Source organism: Macrobrachium rosenbergii, chromosome 13 (genome assembly GCF_040412425.1).
Source record: "Macrobrachium rosenbergii isolate ZJJX-2024 chromosome 13, ASM4041242v1, whole genome shotgun sequence".
In the NCBI taxonomy this organism is placed as follows: Eukaryota; Metazoa; Arthropoda; class Malacostraca; order Decapoda; family Palaemonidae; genus Macrobrachium; species Macrobrachium rosenbergii.
Genome location: NC_089753.1, coordinates 55,509,269 through 55,536,111, shown reverse-complemented (window position 1 = coordinate 55,536,111; position 26,843 = coordinate 55,509,269). Strand labels below are relative to the sequence as shown.

The window sequence follows — 26,843 nt, the reverse complement described above, 5'->3', positions numbered from 1 at the left end:
CATTTACCAGAAAACAATAGTAAGCACTGTATAAACAACCAATAATGATGCTAATAACATTGCTAAATGCAAATTTGAATAAACCAGTACAAGCTGCTTCTATTTTTTCCTATCAAAGTACTGTTAAGAAAAACCTCAGTAAAGTTGAAATTGTTTAACTTTAAATGACTTGGTTGGCATCAAGTACTTGATGGCTCCTGTGTACTTGGCTGCTTCCATGTACTTAGAGCCCTCCATGTATACTGTATTGCTCATCTCTTATACACTTGAATTCAGAATTCTCAGCTGCTCCTGTGTTTCCACATACTCCCATGCATTTAGCTGCTCCCATGTCCTCAAGTTTGGTATTCCCAGTTACCACCTGTTTTCACTTGTTCCCATGTATTTGGTTGTTGAGCGTCATGTAATGGTTTTGCCTTTGGAGATGCCTGGAAGTACTGAGCACAAGCCACACTACTCCAACATTGCTTCCAGCCTCAACTAGGCCTTTGCTGTAGCTGAGGAGAGTGAAACTCATGGGTGGAGTAAGGCTTAAGAAGTGCAAACACATGTATTCCACCTCATTGTTGAACATTTGCTCCTCCTACATGTTTTCTTCTGTTCCCGTTTCCTCATGTAGGAATGAATGAGAAAAAAAGAGGTCTTGGATCCCCCTCCCCCTCATAGGAATTCCTGTTATTTTTTGTCTTCTTTAAAGATTGGTGGTGGTGTTCACTTGTCTATGAGTGGGATGTGTACAGTAAGTATGATTGACACTGGGTTTTCTGAGTATGTGTATAAATCAGCATCTCCCTGTTTTTTCCAAGACACAAAGATTCCCCAAGACTCTTCTCTTGGCATTTTAACTAAGGTATGCAGAGAAGAGTCAGCATGACCTTGCTTGGCACATACACAATCCTCAGATCATGAGCATGCAGACTGTGTATTGTGAGTCTCATATGATTATGCATATTAGCACATGTTTATTTCTCTGTTGTGTGTACTGTACTAGTTTGGTTTTGGCTGATTATATAGGAAGGTTGACCAGGTTTGGAATGTACTCATTCCATTCATGATTCAACCTTGGGTTGTGGTTGAGCAGTTACTACTGCTGGGTCCAGTGATCCAGTTGTCCGTGTCCTCGGTCCAAGGTAGACTGGTAGTTCAGCCTTTCCTTTAGGAGAGGATATGACTCATGCTTTGTGGTGGCACCAGACTACCTTCACCTCATTTTACTTTCAGGATGTTGCCTACATGTACGTACTTAGAAGGCCCAAAATTGGAGGTTGAAAGGGAGAGTGATGGGCTTCACTCTCTCTCTCTTCTTTCCATCCTCTGCAAGGCAGCAGCCAGGCCAATTATTAGCCATTATGCAGGTAGACCTCATGATCGAGCATCCTATTTTTTTATGGTGAAAGTAAGTTATCTCACTCTAGCACAGGGCCCTATCAGACTGTCATCCCTGTGCCAAATTGTATAGGTTACAGGAGTTGTTGCTCACCTGCTCATTATGACGGGGAATATGACATTTTTGGGTAAAGATTTAACATGCCAGTTAGGTGTGAAAATACTTTCTCACCTAAGGAGCATTTCATACTTGAATGGTTATGGTTTGTCCCTGATGCCAAAGGAAAATGTGCAGGCATATGAGAGGTGAGTGGAGTAACCCCCACTCACTTGCCAGTCACCAATTAATCGCCTTGTCACCAAGCTTCTGTGAACATTTCCAGCTCACACTGAGAAATATTTATACATAAAAGGAAATTGTTTGTATACCTATGAAAAATATAAATTACTTTTAAAATTATATTTTTCTTTTGAGGTTTAGCTGATTTGAAGTGATGAAATAGATATTAAAAAAATTTTGTAATACTGTAAAGGAATTCTATATAAGTTATATCTTTCCATTATTGCACTTTTTAATGCACCAATAAAAATTAAAATCTAATTCAGAGAGCAATGAAGATGAATGGGAAAAAGTTGATGCCACAGAAGCAGCAGCATCTCAGTCCTCTACTTCTACATCTACAGATAAGCCCAAGACTGAAAAGGCAGATGGAAAGGTAATGAGTTAGAAAGTTTGTTTCAAATGCATAAACCTCTTTTTTTTTTTTTTTTATTGAAGTGAGCTTTAGAGAAAAACAGTTGTTCATGAAAAAGACCATTTCTTTTGATAAATGTAATACAAGCCCAAAGGAGATGTATTAAAACTGTGTTCCTACATAATTACAAACTTCCAATATTTTACAGGCATTTTTTCTGTCAAATGTTCAGAATCTGAACGGTTTCAAATTGATAGAATCATAGATTGGTGGAGCCAGCAGGGAATTTTTACTGAGGGTGAGGTGTTATGGAGAGGAGGGAAGCAGCTTCACTTTGTCTTAATTGTCCAATCCTCTGCATTATTTGGTTATCAGCAGACAACCTTAATTTTTGCAAAATTTTTTACGTAATATTTGTTGATCACTCATTGATTTACTTTTATTTTTATATATATTGGTTGTTTATTTAAACTATGATGCTTTTTATTGGAAAGTGTGTTATCTTTCCAGAATACCTCTGTAAGTTGTATGTATCCTCTAGATGATACCTCAAGGCCTTCAAAGGCTTTGTTTCTTTATATAACAATGGGTCAGACTGCCCTGTTCCAGGCTATGTAAATTTATAGCCTAGAGTGAAAACTGCCTTGATCAGAGACTGGGTATTTTAGCTTTTTCAGAGCCTTTAGAACCTGTACTCTTTCATGGCAGTACTTAGCAAGGAAAAGTCCCCTAGGGTTAACCGCTGAAGTCTCATTTGTGATGGCTGTAAAAAAAAAGTCTTTCAAATAATCATAATGCACTTGGCTACTTGAAACTACTTAAACATTCAGAGAATTACATTTTAATTGCAGAATTTGATAAACATAAATTATAAATTATTATAAATTGTGTCATTTATAATAAAATGACACAATTAACAACATCCAAAGGGTGGTGAAAATAGTAATTGTTTATATGGGGATACAAACCCTGTGTCTTTCATATATAGAGTATCCTTCAGTGCAGGCACTGGACCGGTTGTATACTTGACTAACAAGAAGGGTAACCCGGTTTAAATGGGGAATGAGGGGGGGGGGTGTTGGTTACCCATGCTTTCTGCACACACACACACTGTCATTCTTCTTTGGCTGCTGTAGATTGTGGCTCTCTCTCTTGGTTTGGCTGCAGTCTGGCTAAATACCACAATTTTTTCTTCTTTTTTTTGTAGCCCTGTTCACTCTACATTCCCTTGTGTTTTTTTTGTTTTTTTTTTGTTACCCTTTTAGTGTCTGTTGACCCAGTTTTTCCCTCAATATGGAGAACAAACAGCACCAACGCCACTGTGAGAGATGTGGACAGCCTTGTAACTGCTTCATTGTGGTAGACCCACATGCAGTATGTACATCTCTTAGAGGATGAGACTGCACATGCCCTTCCTAGTGATGAGTGTGTATCTTCTTTTTACCCTGTGTCTTTGGACTAACACTGGGGAGGAGCCGTGCATCACCCAACTCCCCACCCAGTTCCCTGGCCATGAGCAGAATCCCCTCTCAGGGTGGTTGATCTCTGCACAACTCTCACAAGCTGTTGTAGAGTTGACCTGCACAGACCACCAGTGTCAAGAGTAGCAAATGGAGCTTTCTATATTGCTCACCTTCTGGTCCCCATAGGAGAGCCCTTTTACCATCTTTTCACTTGGCTCATTGTCGCTTCTCTCTCCCTGTTAAGTGGACTCATTCTTGCTGTCTCATGAGAGCTGTCTCCTATACCTCATGAAGGCATAGTCCAACTTGACTTTGGGAGGAGAGGGATTGCATTTGTGTCACCATGCACTCCTCTCCTTAACCCCCATCCTCTTTCTGCACTGGCCAGGCTTCCGATTCTAAAGCTGATCTTTGTTCAATGTAGTTGTGCCAGTACACTTTGCTCATCACCTATGAAGGTTCATTTTATCTACAGGATAAGGCCAGGAGTGAGATTGAGAGGTGAAATCTGATGTCTCCTTGCTTCCTTGGAAGGAGTGAGCACTTGATTCGCCGGGAAACTGTCAGGTACTGAGGGCCCTTCCTCTCAGGACCCATATGGAGAGCTAGAACAGCAGTTTCAAGGGTTTATTTTGCTTATTCTTAATCTGAATAATCTCAGGGAGGCGACCTTGGCGTTGACTTTACCAGCAATTTTATCCTTGGAATGGGTGGTAGGTTCTGCTCTAGAGGTGAGACCTTTGATAAGGTTACCATGGTCAGAGTTATTTTGTGGTGTTTTGGCTGAAGTTAACTCCTTGGTCTGTGGGTCAGGGAGTTCCCTGCAGCCAACAGATTGAGCAAACTCCTCCACCTGCTGCTCACAAGACAAGAAATACTGCACACTGTAGGGTGCTATTGATCTCCTTCTCCATCTGAATGCTTCACTGTGTCGTCTGACAAATAACCTACCTCTCAAGAGGCTCTGTCTTGATGGCTTCTCTTTTAGTGCTACCAAGGCCAATAATCTAGAATCAGTGATGATGACCATGGTCCATGTTACTTCATGGCTGGAACTTTGGCAGTGTACTATGACCAACCTTATGGTGAGAGATGTCTGGCCCTCAGTAAGGAGGGTAGTGGTGTCAGGCAGCAAAGCCCATACATTTCTGGCTCACCAGTGTTTGGGAAAGCCATATGCTGCACTAGAGAGACGTGGTTCTTTTCATGCTTTTTCGTCAGGGTTCACATGAGAGCTACCTCACACTACATAACAGGTCCATCTTTGGTTCTCAATTCTACTTCTTTGAAATAAAGTCGACACAGCTGTAGAGGTGTGACATGATGATTCCTGAGATTCCCTGTTCTCCCATGCAGCCGCATTTAAACCCCTGCAGCCCCCTTGACTTGGGACCACCTTGACGTGGTGAGGGGGCTCTTGAACCCTAGGAATTTGTTTCCAGGTTTGAATCCAAGAATCCCATATATCATTATATATTTGTTTGGATTAATTTTTGTGAAATTTTCCACTTTTGCTAAACCTTATTGGACCTGTTGAATAGGAAAAGATATCATAACTGAGATTGGGTTTATATCCGAAGCTAAATAGTGGGAACTGTGGTATGATAGGACCATCAACTGCCTGACATTGTTCAGACCTGAGAGTTATCAGATTGATAGCTTGAAGGCAGAACTATTCGTATGGCTGGGCCACGGATTCCAGTGGCGTCTGGTTCTGGGGATAGACCTCTAAGCGTTCTGTCTGGTTTGCCCATAGCATGACTAGGGTGGGGATGATTGTATTCTTGTAATGCTCTCAGTCCTAGCAAGCAGGTTTGGCTTACACTTAAGCCACTCTAATCATGTTGTGCCATTCCCTGTAGAGTAGGATAGGGTAGGGACGCGGACATTGGGAGTCAGCTCTCACTTGTGCCTTTGGTGGAAGAATAAACGCTATGAAAGGCCGATGATATCTTTTTAAGGTTTTCAGGTTTACATTCTTTTTTTGTTTCCTCCAATCTTTATGAGTAGTAATTATAGAGATTCGAGTACCCCAGGGCCCTTTGATGGTACTGCCTCGGCACAGATGACATCTGGTGCTCCAGTATGGAGCAGATTTCCTGGTGTGGAGATGGACAAGTCTCTAGATAATCCAAATAATCAAAATCAGGATGGTATTAAAACTTTAATACCGTATAAAACACCCAAAAAGAGTAAATATTGACATGACGTAACCTTGACTCAATTCAACTCCCTCTTTGGGAGTGGAAGTTGTTCAAGGTTTCTAACCATGGAAGCTGACCAAAATATTTCATCTTTAAAATTAGAAAATTATTTATTAAATAGGCCTCCGACAGCAGAAATGTCATTCAGACAAATAAAGGAGAAGACTTGGCTTACAGCAGCCACAACAAGAAGTCAGTCAGAAGACTATTTGTCTTTAAAAAATATAGATAACATTAATGTAAAAGTGGAAAAACACAATACAATGAAAATGACAACGAACCAATCAAAAAGAAATTGCTATTAGACACTCTCAAAAAGAAATACCCTTAGATCCAGGATTGTGAGGTATATGTTACCTCAAGTAAAAAGGATTTGACAAAGGAAAAATCATTTCTGAGGGAGGCCTCATGTCACCCGTGAAATTCCATACTAAATACCGAATTTCTAGGTATAAATATTGCTACATACCAGAGAAAAAATGCTTTCAGGATATTACTACTCTGATCGATCGACTTCCATGCGGAAGACGTCGTATAATCCAAGGGGTGAGTAGCTGAATCACAAACCAGAGCCACATTCGACAGACATCCCATGTCAAAATCCCCATAGTGAGTAGAGTTTTCCAGCTCCCCCACGCCACTCCGCGGCCAAGCGGTGACTCACGCCACCACATTCCAGGCTAGCACGTGCAAGAAGGGGGAAACCAGGCCCTGGGGGTCATCAGACATGGGGCCCCTCAGAAATAGATTTTTCCTTTGTCAAAAATCCCTTTTCTGAGCTCGGCCCTGAAACACCGTGAAATAGTAACAGGAGAACCAGAGACTGCAGCTAAAAGGGAAAAAATTTTTTAAAACAAGGTGATTTGGAACAAAAATGCATGCTATGAAAACAGATTTAATAATCATAATTTATACAAAGCAAACCTTACAATATAAGGGCAACAACTTAACTTTAAGAACAATGCAGAAAAGCAGACTATAAAACCACTACGGTGGAAAATGATACACCCAACAAGATAAAGTCACAGACAATTAAACAATAACTTAAATCTAAGGGAAAAGAGAGACATTACGACATAAAAAATTATTGAGGTACATGGAGCATAAATAAAAAACAGATCCAGTACCCCTAATACAATCCAAATTCATAGCACATCAAAATACAATCACCAAGACAATCCAGAATACGGGCAATAGTAACATCACTCATGAGGAGCAAGGCAGTGAGGCGCGATTGAACCAGAAGAGCAGGCAGAGAAATGAATGAGGCAGGCGTGGCTGTGGGAAAGGGAAGAGGATTAAGGATTATTTGGGGTTGGGGGATGACACTCCCCACAGCCACTGCAGCAAATTTCAGGCTTCTGAGTGATTTTAAATAGTGGCGCTAAACACTAGAGGTGACTGATCCTGTGTACTCATTGGTAAAGTTCAGCAAAACCATGTTATGGAAATAATTGGTAGAGGTAGCCACGCCTCGGTTATCATGAACCTTGGGGACTGAACCGGCTATTTGTTTAATAAAATATAGAATTTGCTGCCTTATAGCTGCTCAAAGAAAGGGTTCACCCTTTCTCTCCCTGATAAAAAGAGGACCCGACTTGCACTGTGGAGTTCAGCAGGTAAGACTTCAAGGCGAACGGCATAAGGACTGGTCCTGTGGGAAGAGCACCACCTTCCCAAGGGGACCACCTGTCCTGGAGGGTCTTCATTTTTAGCTAGGAACCTTTGATCAGGGAGAAGGATTTCGCCGATGGAAGGAAAATCAACATGATCATCACCTCTAGCGATCGCGAGAGCCGACAGCTCTGAAATTCTGGCACCTGAAGCCAGGCTAACGAGAAATAAGGTTTTCCTTAACAGATCCAGGTAAGAGCACTGTAAGTTGTCAATATCAGAGGCTAACTTAAGAACGCCGTTGATAACCACGCAGAACAGAATGTACAAGCATTGGTCTCAAACGAGCGCATGTTCTAGGGATTGATGAAAGGAATCTGTAAGGCCAATTTGAAAACCATACAAAAATACCTCTTCAAGGCTGATTTAGCAGTACAGTAGCCGGAGTCAGGCCTTTTTCATACAATGACCTAAAGAACGTAACCGCGTTAGTAGTCATAAAGGAGCTTCAGATGCCTTCAAGAAGGATGCTAACTTTTTGACCGCTGAATCATATTGCCTGAGAGTAGACTCTTTTATCAGATTCTAAAAACAGTGTTAGTGGGGTCAATGTTTGCTCCCTTATTAGCAGCGAACTTGCTAAAAGTCCATAAAACTAGGCATTCTGAATTGGCGAAGCTGACACAGTCTTCAGTTTGTACCATTTGGGTCAGTCTGGGATTGGGAACTGATGACTCAAGTAACTTGAGCTCTGAAGGAAAACCCAGTTGCTCTTCAGCCAATAGGTTGCTAGAGCCAGTTGGTCTTTGAATGACCTGGAGTTTGTGTAAATAACAGTATGTTTATTGGGGGAAACAAGTAAATTCCTCTCCAATTGTTCCACCTATGGTCATCGCTGTCTGCGGGTATGCTTCCGAGGGTCCAGGTTCAAGTTACATAACAAGGAAGCCAGGTTGCTCTCCAGAAGGAACAGATCCACTTGGAGTCCGGAAAACCTGGCGCAATCCAATTGAATGACTCTGTCCAGAGACTACCCCACTCCAAATGGAGCGGTTCTGACAGAAATCCGCCAATTACGTTCCGCACTTCGCCAGGTGGGTGGCTGACAGATGCCAACCGTGTTTGTTCGCCAGGAGAAGATAGCTACCATCACCTGGGTTTACGATCAGACTTGAGCCGCCTGATGCAATGAACTACCCATAGCGCTGTCCAACACCAGCCTGATGTGAATGTGGCTGGCTGGGCGGAGCTTTTTAGGGTTAAACAATCACATAGCTTCTATGTGTTATGAGATGGAACTGTTGGAACATTGTAGACCATGTCCCTGTACTTTTTGTTTTGTGAATACCCTCCCCAGCCGCTAATGAAGTGTCCAGTAACTGCTCAGCGCTGGAGGAGGAATTGAAGCTAGACTGACTTCGACAGGCCACTGATCAGGACCATGGCCAGAGTCTCGCCTTCAAAATCTGTGGAGGAAGAGAGACCTGTCTCTGAGTCACGCTGGCTCGCCTCCGCCACACTCCTGTTTATGCTGAACTCGCTAAGAGCAGGTCCGTTGCTGAGGCAAATTGAAGGGAGCTGAGGATCCTCCCTTGGGACCGGCGGATGCTGCTTTGTCCTTCAAGAACCTTCTGGTGTGGAGGAATTCTTTCCGCTGGGCGGCGAAGGGATAGCCTGCACGAGCAGAGAACTGTCCCAGAGAGCCCAGCCACTGAAACCGGGACCGGAGTCAAGCGGGACTTCTCCTCGTTCAGCTGGAACCTGTCGATTCCAGGAATTACACTGAGGTAGTCAGCCTTCCGGCACTCTTGAACTGTTGGAGCCCAGATTATCCAAACGCCCAGGTATGCTGCTGTGAAATGCCCCGACCGGAGCTGTAACACCTGGCTCCGCCAGCCGAAATATCGCGGGGGGGCTTGTATTGAGTCCGAAAGGCATGACTTTGAAGGAGAGAATGTTCTAGCCTGAAGCCTAGGGTAGGGAGAGAAACTGCCAGAATCGGGACGCAGTGATAGTAGGCTGCCTGCAAGATCCAGTGGTGACGGCTCCACGCGCAGCAGAGTCCAGATTTGACACCGTAGCATGCGTAAACTTGTCGCATTTTATATAGAGATTTGACAGCAGATCTAGGATTACCCTTGCTGATCGAACATTTCTTTGGGACAGTGAACAACCTGCCTTGGAACTTGAGGTGCCTTACTTTCTTTATTGCTCTCTTGTTGAGCAATTCCGTCACATAGTCTTCCAGGACTATGGAGGAGGGTTGGTAGAACTGATCAGAGTGGAGGGATCTGATCCAGCTCCAACCCAGACTCCTTGGATACAATGCTGTGTGCCCATGACTGAAGGACCACTGGTCTTTAACCAGTAAAGCCACTTCACCTACCTGACTCTGATCCAGTGGGAGGAAGCAGGTTTGTTTCTCTACCACGGCCAACTTTTCCCTTGGAGGCAGAGCCACATTTCATGGGGCTCGACCTCTGCCCCTTCGCGCCCTATTGAGGTCGTGGGAAAGACCCCGGCCCTCATATAGGTAGAATTGTACACTGAGACGTACGCAGGTGCAGCAAGAGATTGGGTTGGTTGACCAGAACAAATTGTTGGGTTGACGCCTGAGGTGGAGGGTTGGCCCACCGTCGAGACCGGGACCGCCTGAACGACTGCTTCTGGTGAAGAGTCGTTATGGCGACAAAAGCGCTTCCCAGACTTAGACTGGGAGGCACTGTACTTGGGGTTTTGGTTTTGCATGGAGATGCCCCAACAAGAACGAAGGCTTTGTTACCTAGAAGCCAACAGAACACTCTACCTCAGCCTCTGGGAAACAGATCATTTCAATAGAACTTCTTTTTCATGAGCTTGTTAGGCTCATGACGTATGCGGCATCCACAATGAACTTGGCGGCACTCCAACTCACTATAGTCATACAGGTCTGACTGAAACTTCTGCTAACAGGATTTAGCCAACCTGAAACAGGCGCTCTCATGGCGAGACGGCGGTTGCTTCCCACAGAAAACAGGAGCTCAAGGACTAGCCTAACTGAGACCGAAAGACAAACTCAGTCTTGGAGCAAAGCTTCCGGGATCTTGGGAAGCTGCTCGCAATTGGGAAGACGACAGTCAGCGCCCACGACCTACTGTAAAGGTGGACGGAGCGCTATTCCAGAACTCGCCACCTCCCGGGAATACCAGGATGTGGTCTGTCTCAGCTGAGGCAAGGGTTTGGCTGCCAAAGCAAGCCTGGGCTGCTAAGAAGGTGACCTTGCTAAGGCAGGGAGTGGGTAATTTATCCTCAAGGAGAACATGGTGTAATCTCCCTGAAAGGTGTCAATTTAGTGTTGTCAGCCTGCCACCTTGGTAAGAGTGCGCAGGAGGCAGATTGTGCTTGGTCTCTAGGAAGATCACTGTCTCCTAGGACCTCATCCTGATGCACGCAGGCTTCCTCTCCGCTACTTCCACTGCTTCAAGGGGGCAGGAGATCAGAGGAAAACTTAACTCCCCAGCGCCTCGTGCCAAGGCTTTGATTAAAGAGGTGTCTTCGTGTCAATGGCAATGCAAGAGCAGCGCCAGGGGTTCCTACAGCGTAGTGAGGAATGTGGTCGCATCAGGGATCCTTCAGACAGATTTCACCGCTGGCGCGCAGCCATACCCGCCAGTAGAATCGTGGGTCAGAAGCTTCTCCGCTTATTTTGAGAGCTACACAATCCTCCTACGAACCTCGAGTACAGGAATTAGCAAGGCTCCTGTGTATCAAAGGCAGGCCAGCAGAGAGCGGCTAGATGTTTCATCGCCAATGCCCAGGTTCTAGTTTGCTCGAGGCCCCAGGTACTGCACCCTGGCCTTCGACGGGGAAAGGAGATTTCGAGAGGACGAGGACTTAGCCTTCGCTCCATGAAGTCTTCAGCTTCCAACTTGGGGACAGCTGATGGAGCCCTGTCCCACAAGATGGAAGACTTCTAAAACCAGAAAAGAAGAAGTGACACTTATGGGGAATCAAAAGGTCACTGCCCCCAGAGCCTCACTCCATTCTCTTCATCACCTCTGGTCCACCCCATGTTCCAGTTCCAGGTTCAAATCTACGGCGACGCCCTCTGAAACTCCTTCGTATTGTGCGGGTCTTCTTGAGGGCTGGGTGGCGAGTTAGACTGTTGATGACAAGAAGATCTGGGCCGACAGTGAGCAGCCACCCGGGCGCCGGGTAGAGCAGGGTCCTCGTGTTGGCGCGAGACCGTGGCGACTTCACGCACACCCAAACCCAGCTACCCAGGCGCCGAGGACCCAAGGGCCTCCTTCAGAGGACTCGGCAGCCTGAGGGAGAGAAGGGAAGTCACAACAATACATTGTAGCATAAGGAGGGAACCACAACATAAGCACATATCAGACTGGGAAAACGAGGACGCAGCGAGAGCTTTACCGCATTCGCCCTGGACAGTGTTGACCAAGGCGGCAACCTCACAGCCGCTACAGGATGCCAACGACAAGTTCATCCAACCAACCGCATAACCAGCGTGGGTCTGGTACACCGCTACGTCCTAGGGGTTGATGGAGGGTGGCGGTGCATCCTGGCTCCTCACAACGCATTGTGCCAGCAGAAGAGTACATGAAACCTACCAATTTAAGAAACTTAAACTAGGCAGAAGTGGGATTTCAACTACACCTGGAGCACTGAGGGAAGAAAAACTCGTCAGAGACGGGCCTACTAGATAATAATTAATTAGAGCAGTAAGCAGGGGGCTCCACCACCGAATACCCGTAAAGTAGAGAACTGAGTCAAGTGGGTCCTACCACAAGGGGGATGAAGAAGAACCCAGGCAGCATACACCGGACCTTGTAGTTAATGAATAATGGCGGAGTGAGCAGCTTACTCCGCTAGTGGATACAAGGCGTGAAGGTTACAAACAAGGGGGCAGATGGTAACGAATCATAGCAACAACACGGCACTGAGTCCGAGACACCCTCCGGGAGATCCCTGCAACCTCAACACAGAAAACAGAAGGAGGGTGAGGCAACCAATTCAAGCGAGGCCACAAGGGCCGAGAAAGTGCCATCAACCCAACTAAAGCAATTCTAACGCCGCGAATCAGAGAGGATGAGAGGGGAACCTAAGAATGTTTGAAACTCGCCGAGAGCAAGTTAACTAAACAATGAGCTGCTATTGCCACCGGAGATTTTTTCCTTTGGGAGAGAAACGGATCCTTCCACCAGAAAACTTCAGACTCGAGGCAGAAAACGTCTCAGACGCCACCTCACAGAAAGTGGGAGCCAAGAAGCAAGAGGTGAGGAGGGGGAAGGGCTGGTGGGTAGGAAGAGGGGTAGGCCCGAACCAGTGAAAATGAGACTGGGGAAGGTACTTACCCGCTCAACTGCAGTCACACACCGCGCTAAGTAATTAACACATGAAAGGTCGGGGAGTCACCCTAGTAAGCGACCTAAGGACTCGCGACCTCGCACCTAGTCATGGTTTCAGGTTTGCACTCAACTTCCAGGACAGCCTAGGCTAACAGGCTGAGAAGGAAAGTGGAGGGAGGAAAAACGGGAGAGAAATTTCCAAGCCAGAAACCCACCAGAGTCGAATCAGCAGGGATGCCAAGGACAGCAAAAGAGAGACACACCATCAAAGTTTAACCTTCTGAGAGAAGGGAGAAGACAATGGGGCTCACTTCTACCACTCAAACAACGCTCGTGGAACGATAACAGAAACTCTCAACCTGGAAGAATCCTACCCTACACCTAACCTAACTGGGGAAAAGGAGACTCAGGAAGCAATACTAGCCTAACATAAAACATAGGCATGAGCAAGCATACTAATTAGACCAGATAAATCACCATCGTAAATAAAATAAAATACACATAAACCATGAATACTTGTGTTCGCAAGGTCTATAGCCTAGCCGCGAGAGGAGCGACAGGGCATTACTGAGGCTCCTCCGCACATAAATAGGGCACAAACAATAATACCACTGTAGCACGACACAAATAATAAGTTAAGTGAACACTGTCAATGGAACAAATTCCTGGGTTGGAGAAACCTGCGTTAAATGACGTGAACTCCTAATGAAGGGGGCCCAAATATGATCAAAATAATTATAGAGAAACACCGCTAAAACCTACCAGGAAAGAACAATTGTGGGTGGAACCCAGGGGAATAATGGTAAGAATATAACGATATGGGAGAAACCAAACAGGAACAAGCTGATGGGAAAATCTCGCAGTCGGCATGGTCGGCTGGGGGACGCCACGGCGTCATAACAACAATCGCACAAAACATAAATAAATAATAAATAATAAATAAATAAATAAATAAATAAATAAATAAATAAATAAATACATAAATAAATAAAGAAATAAATAATAAATAAATAAATATATAAGTAAATATGAAAATAAATAAATAATAAAGAAATAAATAAATAAATAAATAAATAAAAAAATAAAATAAAATAAAATAATAGGTAAATAAATAATAAGTAAATAAATAATAAATAAATAAATAATAAATAAATAAATAAGTAATAAATAAATAAGTAATAAATAAATAAATTAATTAATTCACTAAGAATGTCAAGGGTTCTCGGCATGAGGAGATAAAAATTAGTGGAAAATTTAATAAAACTTGGAAGCTTTCCAAAATATGCCTATCTAAAACGAATATACTTTCATTTAGATATTTTTTTTATCAATTCTGCCCAAAAAGCTACTAGCTATACAATTTTCTAGCGAAAAAACCAGTGACTTCAAAACACATTTGGTCAATTCTATAAATAAATAAAATTTGAGGGTGAAGATCTACCACAAAAATAAAAATTTTAGGCCAAAACATAGAGTTAGACCCTGTGTCCCAAAACCACTACAGTGTCAAAATTGCAGTAAGTATGGGCACACAAAAAAATATTGTAGAAACAAACCGGTGTACGCTCATTGTGGATCTCTTGAACATACCACCCAGTGGAAGTGCAACGAACCAAAGTGTGTAAACTGTGGGCAGAATCATCACGCAAGATCCAAAGAACGCATGTATGTTAACCAGCTCAGTGGTCTGGTTAAACTAAGATATACTTAACTTATACAATACGGAATAAAAAATGTTACAAGAAAGAACGATGTCTATAAAAGAGGCTAAATTAGACTTGAAAGTGAGAGGAATTCAAGATCCTGCTAAGAAACTTACATATTCTTCAATAACAAAAACCAATAATGAAACAAAAACACATATAGATAGAAGTAATAAAACACAGCTAAATAAATCTCAAGAAATTAATGCTTTACAGAAAAAACTTAAATGGTAAAGAATCAAGAAACAGGTACAAAGGATATGGATAACATTTTATCAAATTCATTTGAAATGTTAATGCAGATAGGAGCACAAGAAGATACTACTACAGAAGTAACAGAGGAAAGTTGTGAAGGACCAGAAATTAAAGATAAAAAGAGACCTTTGGAGAGAACACCACCCAAAACAAAAAACCAACTATTATTAGAGTAACATCAGTTAAACCAAAGAGAAAGGATATGAAGAAAACAAAAACAAGCTAAGAATATATCTTTATCTTCTAAAATAATAGTAAAACCTATAGATACAGGTATCCAAAACACTGAAGTAGTGGAAACGAGCCATACCATAGATAACAATGATTATGTCAAGGGAGAAGAGATTACTCCATCACCAATTATTGGTACAAGAGCAAATGAAACACATGCGGATGTAATGATTGTTTTGTTGAATTGTGCAATGATAACAAAAGATGGTTTAACAAACATTCTAAGACATTTTGTGACAGAAAAAAAGAAACCACAGATTTGAGTACCCATGAAAAAGGTTGCATGTGCATTGAGCACTGACTGAATATGTTATAAAGGAGAACAAATGAATGTCATGAGTAAATTATTAGAAAAAATCCAAGTTGATAATACAAAAAAGAAAGCAAATCTTGTCTGCTATAACAAAATATTTTCAATAGTTATACAATGGAATGTAAATGGTCTACAGACTAGATTTCACCTAGGAGAAATACAACGATTACTAAAAGAATATGAACCAATGATATGTTTACAACATGTCAACAAAACTGTTTCAACAGTAGGTAAATACACCTTAGCATCTACATCACATGAGGAAGAAGGAAACTTCAGTACAACCATATTTGTACATAACAAAGTAGTTTATGACAAAGTACCTGTAAACATTACTGACTTACAAATATCAGGTATTAAAATCCAAATAAAAATGATAATTATGTAATTTATGATAATAATAATAATAATTACTGTACTATGTTGATAAAGTTAAAGATACTTAACAATGCCAAGGAACCTACATTAATAGTAGGTGATTTTAATGCTGTCAACCTGATATGGGATTGTAATTGCACAAACTCAAATAGAGCAGGAAGTAAAATAAAAGAATTCGTAGACTCAAACGACATGTGCTGTACAAATGATAACGAAATCTGTACATATTTTTCAAAAACACATGGAACGTTTTCCTCAGTAGACTGAACACTCTATGTGCCTCAAGTGTAGTAGACAGATTGGATTGGAGTACAGTTGATGACTTGCACACCAGTGATCATTTCCCAATATTAATTTCATTATTTCAAAATAATCATGTCAAACATGTCCCTCAATTCAACATTTCTAAAACAGATTGGGAACTACAGGTAGTCGTCGACTTACGACAGCATTAGGTTCTGACAGAGCGGTCATATGTCGATCTCGTCATAAGTCGACCAACCACATATGTACATGTATTCTGTACCTACCCTGTATTATCCATCATATATCCTAAGTATGACTAGCCTACATATACATTTTATATTATCCCAAAAATTTGCATGTATAGTACCTATTATTACGTTTAGCATATGAAATCTTATCATGCTTGAACTCCTTGATTAATACTTACTTTTATTACTGTATTTAACATTTTTATTGTAGGTATTCAAACCATCTGTCTGGTCTGTTTACATTTTCTTATCCGCCATTTGCATTGCCAATCGGCTACATTATGACGTATTATTTACTTTTATTTATTTATGGGTTTGAATTAAATACATACCGTATTTGTGGCGTATAAACGCACTTTTAAAAAAAAAAAAAATCACCTAAAAAATCCCCGTGCGTCCTATGTACATAATGTAGGCTCAAAATTTAAGAATTTTGGCCGAAATTATACATGAAACGTCACGTAGATGTTGTAGCCTAGCCTAACATTCGGTGTTATCCTAATAACCTATTAAAAAACAAAGTTTATTATAATTATTTATCATTATCACACTTACCATCACTGCAATTACTACTGCTAGTATTATAATCAATATCTACGTTGTTATTATTGATATTTTCATTAAAATGTGTTAATATTATCGTCGTCTACAGCGGATTGCCGCATTCCACATTTACAGACTTACAGTACGTGTGCTGCCACCTATTGGTGATTATCTCGAGAGCTTCGTTCAGTTGGTAGTTGGCAATTCCTGCTAACATTCTCTTTACGCATAACAACATGGCTTCGATCAGTTGGTGGTTGACAATTCCTGCTACCTTTCTCTTTAGGCATAATAACAAAGCTTCGTTGAGTTGATATTTCGTAACTCGTGCTAGCATTCTCTTTTAAGAATAATAACATGGCTTTGTTCAGTTGCTCACGAGACTCGAGCCATTACATAGGAAACATTTTTATTTATTGGATTTTACCCTTTGATTGCATACCTTTATAATATATAATGGATATATATAACATATATTACCTTAGGTAACATCTTTATTAATGTTTTTGTTGATTCTGCCGGTAAGAAACAATGTTTACAAATGAATGTGTTGCAATCTATTGGTAAACCTATGAGGTAGCTTTCAGCAGCAGACGAAACATTCGATCATAGTAAATGGCTGATTGTATAATGCATATTTTGATAAATATAAATATGGTAAATAACTTCTTTATTAATGTTTTTGTTGATTCTGTTGGTAAGAAACAATATGCATATGATAACCTAATACTGTACTACAGTTTTTACTTACCAAAATCATATGAGCATAGGCTAGGAAACCTTATTTTTTTTTCCCTCAATGTCCTGCTGAAATTGGGGTGTGTCTTATAAGCCATCAAATACGGTAATGTGTTATTACATTTGATTTATTTGCAAAAAATAGAAATACAAAATACATTACAAAAAATGAATCTTTTACCATTTTCGAGCGACACAAACACACTGAACGCTGCGAAAGCTGAGCATCTCTCGGATATGAGCGCTGCGGTAGCGGAAAAAAAGTATCAAATATGCAGCTCGGCGTATTTTAGCAAAATATAAAATTAAATATTATTATATATTATTATATTGTCGTAGCCGTCATAAAGTCGGTCGGTCGTAAGTCGCATAGGTCGTAAGTCAACGACTACCTGTATATGAATTCCACACTAGGAATATCCCACCATTTGAGTATATACAAGTTCATAATGAAACAAATAGATTTCTTGTTGATTTCATTAAAAATGCTGCTGATAAAGCAATACCAAATTCAAAGTCTCTTCCAACAAAATACAAAGTCCCATGGTGGTCTGAAAAACTAACAGAATTAGTAAAAATAAAACACCAAATTGGAAGATGATTTGATGATTTGAATACTAAGTTCAGTAAAATAAAATAAACATTACTGGTATTAGAAGAAAATTTACAAAAATTGACTATGTTATTACTAGAAATTGATACATTAAAACCTCTATATATAAAATATTTGCAAAATTTAAAAAAGAAGTAATTTAAGAAAGAATCATTTCATGGAGGAAATATGTCTCAGATCTCTCTAATAATACTTCCATACAAAAAATATGGGAAAAATTCAGGAAAATAAATGGTACTGATGTTAAACCACCTAGACCTGCCATATCAAAAGAGGAAAAGGAAAAGAACACTTGATCCGAAAGAAATAAGTAATGTAATAGGAGAAAACTTAGTAAAAGTAAGTACTATAGTAATAAAAATTTAGGTGAACATTTCTGCACAAAGAAAAACAATATAGAATCAGTAACAATAGAAGATATATATATATTATAATAGAAAATTTAATATGGAAGAGTTGGAATTTGCTCTCTTGAACAGCAATAAATCTGCCCCTAGAGGTGACAATATTTCTTTTGAAATGATCTCCCACTTTGCACTTTTGGCAAAGTCATACTTATTACAGTTTTATAATCACTTATGGCTTCGAAATTTATTTCCTGATGAATGGCCATGATAATTCCTATCCCCAAACCTGGAAAGGACCCCAGTAATGTAAACAGTTGCAGACCAATTTCTTTAACAAGATTATGTAAATTACTAGAGAAAATGGTAAATGCTCGACTAAATGGCACATTCAAGAAAATAAATTTTGACTCCCACTCAGTTCAGGTCTACATTAGATCCTCTGTCTAACTTGGAAGACCACATACAAAGAGGATTTGAACGAAAACAAATTACTATAGCCATCTTTTTTGACACTGAAAAGGGGTACGATACTACATGGATTTATGCTATATAAAAAACATTACATAAAACAGCATCCGTGGACATTTAAGTAGGTTTATCCAAAAGTTTCTGACAAATTGCACTTTCCAAGTGAGAATTGATGTATTGTCAAGTACATTTCCACTTGAAAATGGTGTTCCACAAGGAAGTGTCCTTAGTGGCAATCTGTTTACTTTAGCAATAAATGATATCAGTAAAAATCTATCCATTGGAATTGAAAGTAACTTGTATATGGATGATTTTGCCATGTATTATTTAGCATCTCTAGTAAAACATGCAGTATGAATCATTAATAAAAACATAGTAAAAATAGATGAATAGATCTCACCTGTAGGCTTTAAATTTTCCATGGATATAACTCAAGCAATCATGTTTTATGAAAATAAAAAGTGGACAAAGGGTGAAGAAATAGATTTAAAAATCAGAAATCATAGTATACCAGTTAGCCAACTTGAACTGGAAAGCCCACATAACATACATGAAATCAAAATGTAAAAGAGCATTAAACCTAATTACTATCGAACACTACTTGGGGAGCTGATAGATGTACCCTTACTGTACTGTATAAAGCAAGAGTTCTTAATGAAGGCCTTAGAATATGTTCAGGAGCCTTTAGATCATCACCAAAGTCATCTTTACAAGTTGAATGTGCTGAACTACCTCCCTCTCCATAGAGAGCTAATAACAATGAAGAATGCTCTGAGAATTCAGACAAAAGATTCTCTGATCAAAAAATTATTTGGATTAGGAGATGTATATATAAACAATCATCCACCTTTCCCAATTAGAGCTAGATGTATATATAAACAATCATCCACCTCCTTTCCCAATTAGAGGCTAGAAGATTGTTTGAGTCTCTAAATATAAATATACAATTACCTTTAATAGTAAAATTACCTCCTCCGTGGGCAATGAATAAAATGAGAATTTGTACACACTTGAAATATTTATCAAGAAGTTATTCATATACCCCAGAACACCATAGACAGCATACAGTAGATTATTATAAAATCCACGTGAGGAGGTCCACATTACGCAATCTACACTGACAGATCTAAGTCACAATACAGAGTGGGATATGCTGCAGTGTCCCAAGACAAAACATATCAGTTCTCTCTGCCAGATAATGCCTCAGTATTTACAGCTGAGTTATGTGCAATAGCATCAGCCATAAAAATAATTAAAGAAGCCTAATTTAATAATTTTGTGATTCATGGCAACTCCAGAAGGACTATAGAACCTGTCAAAGGTACAGTTCAAAAAATAATATTGTGCAACAAATTAAGTTTTCACTCCATAAATTGTATAATAATAGAAAAAATATTGAAATATGTTGGATCCCTGCCCATGTGGGGATTAAGGGAAATGAAGAGGCTGTTAAAGCAACTAAAGAAGCAGTCCACATGCAAGAGCTAATGTGAACATACCTATTAGTGACTATATAAGCTATATATAGGCAGTCCCCGGTTAACGGCGGGCTCGGTTAATGGCGGTCCGGTTTTATGGCACTTGTCTAGTGACGAAAATCGCCGATTTCTGCTTATTGGCACCGATAATTGGGTATTGGCGCCAATACATACCTAACAGAGGCGCCGATAACCGAAAATCAGCACTTTTTGGCTCCTATAAGCCGGAAAATCACCGATTTTCGGTTAGTGGCAATTTTCGGTTATCATCACACCCTGAGAACGGAACCCCCGCCGATAACTGAGAATTGCCTGTACAGGCAGTCCCTGGTTATCGGCGGGGTTCCGTTTCTGAGGGCGTGATGATAACCGAAAATCGGCGATTTTCGGAGGTTTTTCGGCAATTTTTGGTGCTTATTGGTGCCAAAAAGCGCTGATTTTCGGTTATTGGCACCTCTGTTAGGTATGTATTGGCGCCAATACCCAATTATCTGCGCCAATAAGCGGAAATCAGTGATTTTCGGTGCCGAAAATTGCTGATTTTCGTCGCTAGACAAGCGCCATAAAATCGGATCGCCGTTAACCAAGCCCGCCGTTAACTGGGGAATGCCTGTAAAAACAGTCATTGCAAGTAAATGGCAAAACATATGGAATGAAAACCTGAAAATAATAAATTAAAACATAAAATCCAGTGTTGGAAAATGGACTTCATCATATCAGAGAGAGAGACACAAGTAATTCTGGCACGTCTTCAAGGCCATACTTGTTTGACACATGGACACTTAATGAACAGTCCACATGGCCCTCCTCCCGAATGCCCAGAGTGCAAAGTGTTGATAACAGTCTAGCATTTATTGTGTGAATGTCCAAAATATAACCTGAAGCAATTATCAAATTTTAGAAGTAGATGAATGAAGGAAATTTTGTCAGAATCTTCTACATTTTCAGTAATACCAATTTTAATGTTCATGAGGAGCTGCGATTTAATTGTTAAAATATAAAAAGTAAATAAAATATGAAAACCCTTAGTGAGTGTGTCTAATGAATTTTAAAACAACTAAATTTTAAAATGTTACTTGACTTATTCTGAATTTTAATATATCTTTTTAGCGAGTATATATGGAAACATGAGTATAAATATGTTTCTTGTGTGAGTGTGGTCCAGCATGAGTGTATGTCTTTGTGCAGTTTTTAATTTCATTTTCACTCATTCATCACCATACTGAATGACCTATTTGGTCCCAGTGCTAGGCCTCTGGCCTAGACCTGGCATTTTATCCAAATCCTTCGGGCCAGCCCTAGGAGAGCAGATAGTCAGCTCAGTGGTCTGGTTAAACTGTTTTAATAATAATAAGAATAAGCCACAGCAGGGAGGTAAAGCATTGTCTGCGAGGCCTGTGGGTACTGCTAAACCATCCACTTCAGGTACCCAGAGGAAGCCTCAGTCTCAGAAGCTTAAGCAGGAGCAACAACCATCTTCCCCATTCATTTAGGAGAGGAGGGGGGGGAGGGCAGAAGGACAAAGAAAGGATGGAGTGACTGAGAATGGTGAGCCCCCTCCTTCATTGCTGTGGGCGGGGTTGTGGGGTGTGCCTGTCATGCTTTTGGGCAGTGTGACAGCAACTCGGAGCAGAGCCCTTGGTCTGTCGTACGGGATGGGTACAGGCAACTGTTCAAGGACTGTTGGCCTCCCTGTCAGTGACCCCTATTCACTTCTCGGCTTACATTGTGGATTTGCTGAAGTCTTGAGCCCTGTAGGCAGAGATCAAAACATTGATGCAAAAGGACCCACTTGAGATTGTTTGACATTAATCTGCAGGATTTTACAGCTACCTCTTCCAAGTGGATAAGGCCTTTGGAGGCTAGAGACCGGCCATCAATCTCTCGACACTGAACAAGTACATCATCAGACCCCATTCATGATGGAGATAACTCATTCACTGTTAGATTCCATCAGAGAAGGGGACTTTATGATCTTGGTCAATCTGCAGGATGCCTGTTTCAAGATCGCCATCCACCTGGACTTGAGGAAGTACCTCCACTTTGTCTGCAATGGAATGGTCTTTTAATTATGGTCCTTTGTTTTGGTTTTGCAACAACTCCTCAAGTATTTATCTGGGTGTTCACCTTGGTCTCTGCTTTAGCTCATCTGAAGGGCTTTTGCCTCCTACGGTATCTAGACGATTGACTGACTCTCACTCCTTCCGAGGAGGAACGTCTCCTCTACAAACACTGTCTCCTAGCCCTGTGCTGTGATCTGGGTGGTGATAAACTGGTGGAAATCCAATCTTGTCCCAAGCAGCAGGTCAGGTACCTGAAGATGCTCATGGATATCTTGGCAGTGAAGGCCTTCCCAAATATTCCTGCAGGGACAATCTCAAGGAAGTCACAGCCAATTCCTGTCGAAGGACAACCAGCTCAGCAATGGCAAGTGATTCTAGGTCAGCTCAGATCCCAGGAAAAGCTTATCCCTCAAGGTTGCTTTCATCTTTGGTCCCTACAGTGGAAGCTGAAATAGAAGTGGTCCCTTGAAATGAGGACATGAAAAAAAGATCTGGCTTGATGGCTTGACAAATCCAATTATCTTCAAGGATCTCTCTGAGGCCCCCTCTCCTTCAAGATGTTCCTCCTCTTGGATGCCTTGAGGAGTGGGTGAGTTATATACCTGCAAGGAGTTCATTTCAGGGACTTGGAGCCCAAATCTTCTTCATCTACATATCAAGTCTTAGTAATGCAGGCAGCTTGGTTGGCACCGCAGGCTTTTCAAATCAACTTACAAGGGCTCTTGGTGGTGGTCATGAGCAACAACACTGTTGTGGTGTACACTCAGAAACCACAATCTCCGACCCACCTAGGTCGTGCTCCGAGTTTATGAGCGGGGCCTTTCTGAACAGCGGGCAACACTAACTATCACGGATTGAAACACACGAAAACCTTTTGAACTCTTCTGGATTTTGCTTTGGGTGTTTTTCTTTTTTATGATTTTGCTGCATATAATGCAAAGCAGTCATGGAATGATTATATGGACAACACTGTTGAATTCTACAACCTATATAACATCGAAACGAAGAAAAAATGCCGAAACTGCCGGGTTGTAGTTAGGAAAGGGGGAAGGGGAGGGAAGGGTAGAATCTGAAGCAGCGTCACTCAAGTGGACGAATCGCAGCGCCGACCAAGCTAACGTAATGAGTAGGTAGTGGTCTCTCTCTCGTACTATCCCCCTAACAAACCCTCATGATATCATTGCAGCAGTGTCTATATAGTTGATCGGATTCCCTGCATTTATATGTTGTTTCATAAATCTCATTATTGTGTTATTATTACAGCCACAAAGTCGTGTAAGACCACCGAGGACTAGAGCCAATCGACCTGATGTGATAACAGAGCGAGGCAGGATTGTTGGCTATCACGAGGCAGGGAAGGGGATATGGGAGATAAGTTGCCTTTTCGGTATCTCCAGAGATAAGGTTAGGCGTTGGCTGAGAAGACATGAGGAAGAGGGTCACGTGCTCACCAGGCCCAGACCAGGAGGGCCAAGGGTCACCACACCTGAGGAAGATGGCCGCATACAAAGGGAATCAGAGAGAGCACCACTCAAAACTGCATTAAGCTTAACAAGGGACGCACTAGTCCAGTGTGACCCAATAACAACAAGGAGGCGATTGCGGGAGGGTGGCCAGCGTTGTTTCATCCCTGCAAAGAAGGGAACTTTAACTGATGCCCACAGAGAAGCCCACCAAAGGTTTGCCGAGGCCTATGCGGATGTGGGACGCGATTTTTGGAGGCGTGTCATTTTCACCGACGAGAAAAGTTTCACGTCTGTCGCAGCAGTCGGTCGGCAGTGTTGGCGAATCCGCAACACTAGATATGCTCAGAGACACATCCAAGAAATATCGAGAAGCGGTCGTGTGACAACCTGTATGCATGGATGAATGTGGTGGGGAGGTGGTGGTGAACTGACCAACATTGAAGGGTATATGACAGCAGAACAGTATATCAATATTCTTTAGACATCCTTGTTACCATCAGTGCGAGCATATGCTTTCCCGGAACCAGAGCTTACACATCTAGTGCAAGACCGCAGTCCAATCCACACTAGTCGGGTAGTCATGCTTTGGTGTGAGACGCATCCAGAAATTAGACTATTGAACTGGCCCCCTAAAGGAGCCAATTGTAATCCCATAGAGAATCTATGGGCGCATATGGTTCAGGAATGGAATGTAGAGGAGAAAACAAGTTAAGCAGTGAAGAGACACGCACATACTGCGTGGGAGGGTATCAGAAACTGGCCAAACATTTGCAGCAATCTGGTAGATTCCATGCTTGACAGACTGCAAGCAGTTATAGCAGCAAAGGGAGGTTGGACAAAGTATTAACCTATGGCTGAGTCGAGGTGGTTGTGGTGGGAATTCAACGAGGGTTGCGGATTAGGAGGAAAGGATTGTGGGGGAGGGGGGAGGCAAGAGATTAGCAGGTTGTTGCAAGACTCGGACATTTGCTAATGTTTTACTTTTTTCAATAATTACAAATTTATTTGTGCGTAAGCACAAAATTTTTTCTTTGAAATTGTCACATTGATCATTTGTTTTACACTAAATCAAAGTGTGTTGGTTTGAAAATATCCAAATAAAACATTTATTTTGTTGATATGATCTTTTCATCATTCTCTTTCATCCTTGCTCAGGTTACCTTACTCAAAACATGATTCGAAGCAAGCAGGCTTACCATTGGGTTCGCAAAATGATGTTCGCATGGTATAGAAAACTGTTGCTGCTGTTTCCGCACTCGGGAATCGGTTACAGTGGATGAGAATAAAGGGCTTTATTGTTAACACTATTTTCTATTATAGGTATTACAAAATTCGGCCATTATCTTGTTTTATAGGTAAAAAGTTATACATGAAAGTTTTGTCCCCAAGGCTGATTTCAGTGATAGTTGTATGGATAATATTTTAACAATGACTGTGACCGAGATGCAAAATCTTCTTGTAGGTCCTCGCAATAATTTTCATCAGAATCACTATTGATATGTATGATACTTGATTTTTCTTCGTCGTCTTGTTCGTCAGATGATGTAATGTTGCATTTATCTGAAGAATTATCAATAATTTCAACACTGTCATTGTCTGACAAATCATCATTTTCATCTTGTGTTTCCGGAATCACACAAACATCATCATTTTCTTCAGATGTTTCATTTTCATCAATTTCATTACCTGAATCTGACGAATCTTGGGGTGGCTGACTTTCGTCAAATAAAAGTTTGAGTAAGGTGGGGTTATAGTCCTCTTTAAGTTTTAGTCGTTTTGGTTTCCTCCCACTCATCTTTTTCAGTAATAGTAATAGATTATCATCAAATGAATATTCTACTGCACAGTATGCAAGTTCATAATGCGCATGAAGGTTGATTCTGAGTGCATTTGTGATGCTGTGGAGTCATTGCTGAGAGTGCATATACTGTGCTGTTACATGAAAAAGTTGAAATGAATGTTGACACACACACGCGCAGATTCTACCCTCCCCCCCCTTTCCTAACTACAACTCGGCAGTTTTGGCTTTTTTTTTTGTTTCGATATTATACAGGTTGTAAAATTCAACACAGTGTTGTCCATATTATCATACCATGATTGCTTTGCATTATATGCAGCAAAATCATAAAAAAAAAAGAAACACCCAAAGGAAAATCCGGAAGAGTTCCAAAGGTGTTCGAGTGTGTTTCAATCCATGATATTTGGCGCTGCCCACCGTCCAGAAAGGCCCCACTCATAAACTCGGAGCACGACCTGGGTGGGTCGGAGATTGTGATTTCTGAGTGTACATCACCAAGGAAGGCAGCACAGTGTCCCACTCCTTGTGCCAACTAACCCCTCAGATGCATGGGTGAGCAACCCTTTAGGTACATCCTGAGCAAGAGGAACATCCTTGCAGGTCAACTGAGCCACCAAGGCCAGAGTATTGGGATTGAAGTGGTCCCTACACCCCAGAGTAGTGGAGAAATTGTTTGACCTTTGTGGTTTTACCTTGATCATCCTTTTCACAATGATTTGAACAGAAAACTTCCCATCTTTTGCTCTTCAGTCCCAAACCCATGGGCAGCCATAGAAAATGCCTTTCAGCATCCATGGGATAACTGATGTATACGTCTTTCCCTCATTCAACCCTCTCCGCTGAGTGGTCAACAGGCTGTTTGTCCTCCAGTTCTTTGGATGACCCTGGTGGCTACTCACTGGCTACATGCCAAGTGGTACACAAACCTGCTGACTCTCCTGGGCAGAGTACCAAGAGAGCTTTCCTTCTGGCCCACCCTCCCTTGTCAGCCGCACATTCACACGTATCATCAAGCAATTCAGTGTCTTCATCTTCACTGGTGGAGGTTATCTAGCATCTCCTGTGAAAAATCTCTGTCCTGCAAGAGAGAGGCTATTCTTGCAGGGCAGTAAGAGAAATGTCTGGGTCCCTCTGCTGCTCCGCTACGAGTTTGCACCAGGGAATGTGGGCCATCTTCTGAGATTGGTGTCATAGAAGGGTTACTCTCCAGGTGGACCCTCTATTCAGTGATTAGCTGACTTCCTCATCTTTCTTCATAGGGAGAAGGGCTTTTCTGCCTCTGCCATTGGACCTCTCTATCTGTGTGGA

At 41.5% G+C, this 26,843-nt stretch overlaps 1 protein-coding gene and 1 pseudogene across 3 annotated transcripts in view; both read left to right on the top strand.

The window, feature by feature from the left end:
- The window catches only part of LOC136845339 (BSD domain-containing protein 1-like), a 122,153-nt gene that overhangs the window by 89,496 nt on the left and 5,814 nt on the right, over nucleotides 1-26,843 (top strand). For all 3 annotated transcript variants that reach the window (XM_067115566.1, XM_067115565.1, XM_067115567.1), the window contains one exon: nucleotides 1,933-2,042. In XM_067115566.1, coding sequence (XP_066971667.1) covers nucleotides 1,933-2,042 — 110 coding nt within the window. The remainder of the gene's footprint in view (nucleotides 1-1,932; nucleotides 2,043-26,843) is intronic.
- Nucleotides 5,487-25,728, top strand: LOC136844599 (uncharacterized; annotated as a pseudogene).